This window comes from Protobothrops mucrosquamatus, unplaced genomic scaffold (assembly GCF_001527695.2).
Source record: "Protobothrops mucrosquamatus isolate PMUCROS unplaced genomic scaffold, P.Mucros_1.0 scaffold1154, whole genome shotgun sequence".
In the NCBI taxonomy this organism is placed as follows: Eukaryota; Metazoa; Chordata; class Lepidosauria; order Squamata; family Viperidae; genus Protobothrops; species Protobothrops mucrosquamatus.
In genome coordinates, this window is record NW_015387369.1 from 238,023 (window position 1) to 240,829 (window position 2,807).

Here is a 2,807-nt window from a genome sequence, read left to right on the forward strand (position 1 = left end):
AGGATTTTAGTTAGGGATGATTTTAATATAATTTTAATTACGACACAGCTACTAATATTTGGCTTTTAATTTGGTCTTAGAGGGGTTTTTATTTTGGTATTTATTAATTTTTTTTGGTATTTTATTGTTACTTGTTTTTAATATGCTGTGCACCGCCCTGAGTCCTTCGGGAGAAGGGCGGTATATAAATCTAAACAAAATAAATCTATATAATATCTATATAAATAAAAATGTAAATGTTCGTTTGTTCAAAATCTTAAATCTCCGAAAGTTCTTCACCGATTGCTTTGAAATTTTGACATAACGTTGCATTCGAATATGCGTGTGTTTTTATGTACCTACTATTATATAGATGTCACACCTGTGACAGGTAAAAACATGCTTTTTTGAAAAACAGTGCCATTTATTGGATGTAAAAGCATACCCACAAGCATTGTGAAATTAAACATATTACAAATGTGCGCTTTCACTTTTCTTTCTTTTCCATTTAACCAGACTGAGCCACAGCAATGTGTGGCTGGGTACAGCTATAAGTATATAAAAACACGTGCGTATTCGAATGCAACGTTGTGTCAAAATTTCAAAGCAATCGGTGAAGAACTTTCGGAGATTTAAGATTTTGAACAAACGAACATTTACATTTTTATTTATATAGATAGGAGAAAAAAATTAAAATGCAAATGTTAATTATTTTAATTCAATAAACACAAAACAATTATCTATCAAATGGACTACTGCTGATTTAATCTGTTATAAGGCTACATGTTTTATTTGACCCATACTTTCACTATTTTTCCTATACCAGTAACTATTCTGTAAGTTGAAGTTGGTGGCTCAAGTTATAAATTCATAAATAAGATTATAACACTGGAATTCATATTCTAATTGACTAAAAAAATAGGTACAAAAGGCTAATACTAACAATTATCATTGCATACTAGCACTGATATGTTTTATATTCAGAGATTGTATTCCTTTAATTATCAAGGAGAAACTCTATCATGTCATATCTTGTATGCAAGCTTTTCTGAGACAACCACAATGGTTGACTTACAACCATTTGTTTAGTGACCATTTGAAGTTACAACAGCATTGGAAAAAAGTGACTTATGACCAGTTGATCAAAATTCGAGCACTTGGCAACTGGCATGTTACTTATGACAGCTATTCAGTACTGTCCCAGGGACCTATGATCACTATTTGTAACTTTCCCAGCTAGCTTCCAACAAGCAAAGTCAATGGAGGAATCCAGATTTGCTTAACGACCACATGATTCACTTAACTGCAATTATTTCCTTAACAATAGTGGCAAAAAAGGTCGTAAAATGAGGTGCAACTCATTTTGCTAACTTGCTTAGCAATGGAAATTTTGGACTCAATTATAGTTGTAAGTTGAGGACTACCTGTTATCTTTGACACTAAACACTAGCTTACAGGGTGTGATCCAGCAAAGCAAAACTTACATGCCACCTCTTTCTATTCCTTGGTTAATGACAATTTCTAGTGCATATACAAAAGCATTTACATACAACCAAGTACAAAGCAGGGAGCCATTCTCAAGTATGGCCATATATCCTCAATCCCTACAGATCTGCTCTTCATAACAAAATAAGATGCTTGTTTTGTTTGAGGCATAAACTTTGCAGGGTGGCAGAATCCCATAACTTTGTGTTCAGACTCTGAAAGGATACAGTAGAGGTTGCTATGCTTTATCCAAAGGAAATGAACCTTTCCATGGGAGAGGACTGGGGTCAGGTCACAATCTTCCTCCTTTTGTATGAAGAGTGGCATGAAGTAATCAATCTCCGACATGCTGACATCTCCCTTATAATTGCGGCTGATTAGTGGCTACAGTAGAGAAAAGTGGTTAAACAATGTGGAATTCAAAAGCAGCGAGTATGTTTGGAATAAGCACTGAAAGAGGAGTCTATCCTTTTACTACAGTGCAAAGCACATCTTTTTCTCCAGCTGCTTCCCAAAGAGATTTAGACATTAATTTCTGCAATTAAATTCTAACACTATATTTTCCAGGCTATGTTGGATTGCACACACAAGACACATTGCAGGTCCAGGCCAAATAAAAAAGAGCTACTCCATCAGTAGCAACACTGATGGATGAGCAGATGTGCTTCTGTGTATCTGTGGTGAAAAATAAAATCATTGCTTAAATACCTTGAGGGGAAAACCCAATAGTAGGCACCCCATACTTCAACATGCCCCTTCTGTCAAGAGTCAGAGTATTACTGGAGCTTCCGGTTGGATCGCGGCGCCGATGGCAGCTTCCCTTCGAGGCTGCCTGCCCCGAGGACACGTTAGAGCCGCAGGAACAGCTGTTCCGCGGCTCAATCCCCCTCCCCGGGCAAAGGGGAGGGGGTGAGCTTCCCCGATAGGGGTAGAGCTCCTTAGCCTTCGCATTTTTCCAGCTGGGAGGGCTAGGTGAGCTCCCCCAGAGTTGGGGACTTCTCCGTGCTTCGGGCTCCTTCGTTCAATAGAACGAAGCCAGACGCGCATCTAATCTCTGCTGTTTTAGGAAATTAATGACTGTGAGTACACCTATCATGCAGACAGAGCCTAACAGGATTTTTTGAAAACTGTTCGAAATGGGACCTTAACTCTGGAATCTTCTTTGTATTTATTCTAATTTGAAGAAGAAGGAATATGGCTGCGGAAGGGCGTTTCTTTTCGTTTGATTGAAACTTATGAGACTTTCATTTTTTGGAAATATATGAGACTTTTACTTTTTGGAAACTCTCTCTTGGATTATTTTATTGTAACAGATTTAGCTACCTTGGATTGTTTGTGCAAGT

The 2,807-nt window shown here is 37.5% G+C and overlaps 1 protein-coding gene across 2 annotated transcripts in view; it reads right to left on the bottom strand.

The window, feature by feature from the left end:
* Nucleotides 1-2,807, bottom strand: part of AP1M2 (adaptor related protein complex 1 subunit mu 2) — a 46,959-nt gene that overhangs the window by 41,070 nt on the left and 3,082 nt on the right. For both annotated transcript variants that reach the window (XM_015820642.1, XM_015820641.1), the window contains exon 2: nt 1,692-1,848. In XM_015820642.1, the coding sequence (XP_015676128.1) occupies nt 1,692-1,848 (157 nt within the window). The remainder of the gene's footprint in view (nt 1-1,691; nt 1,849-2,807) is intronic.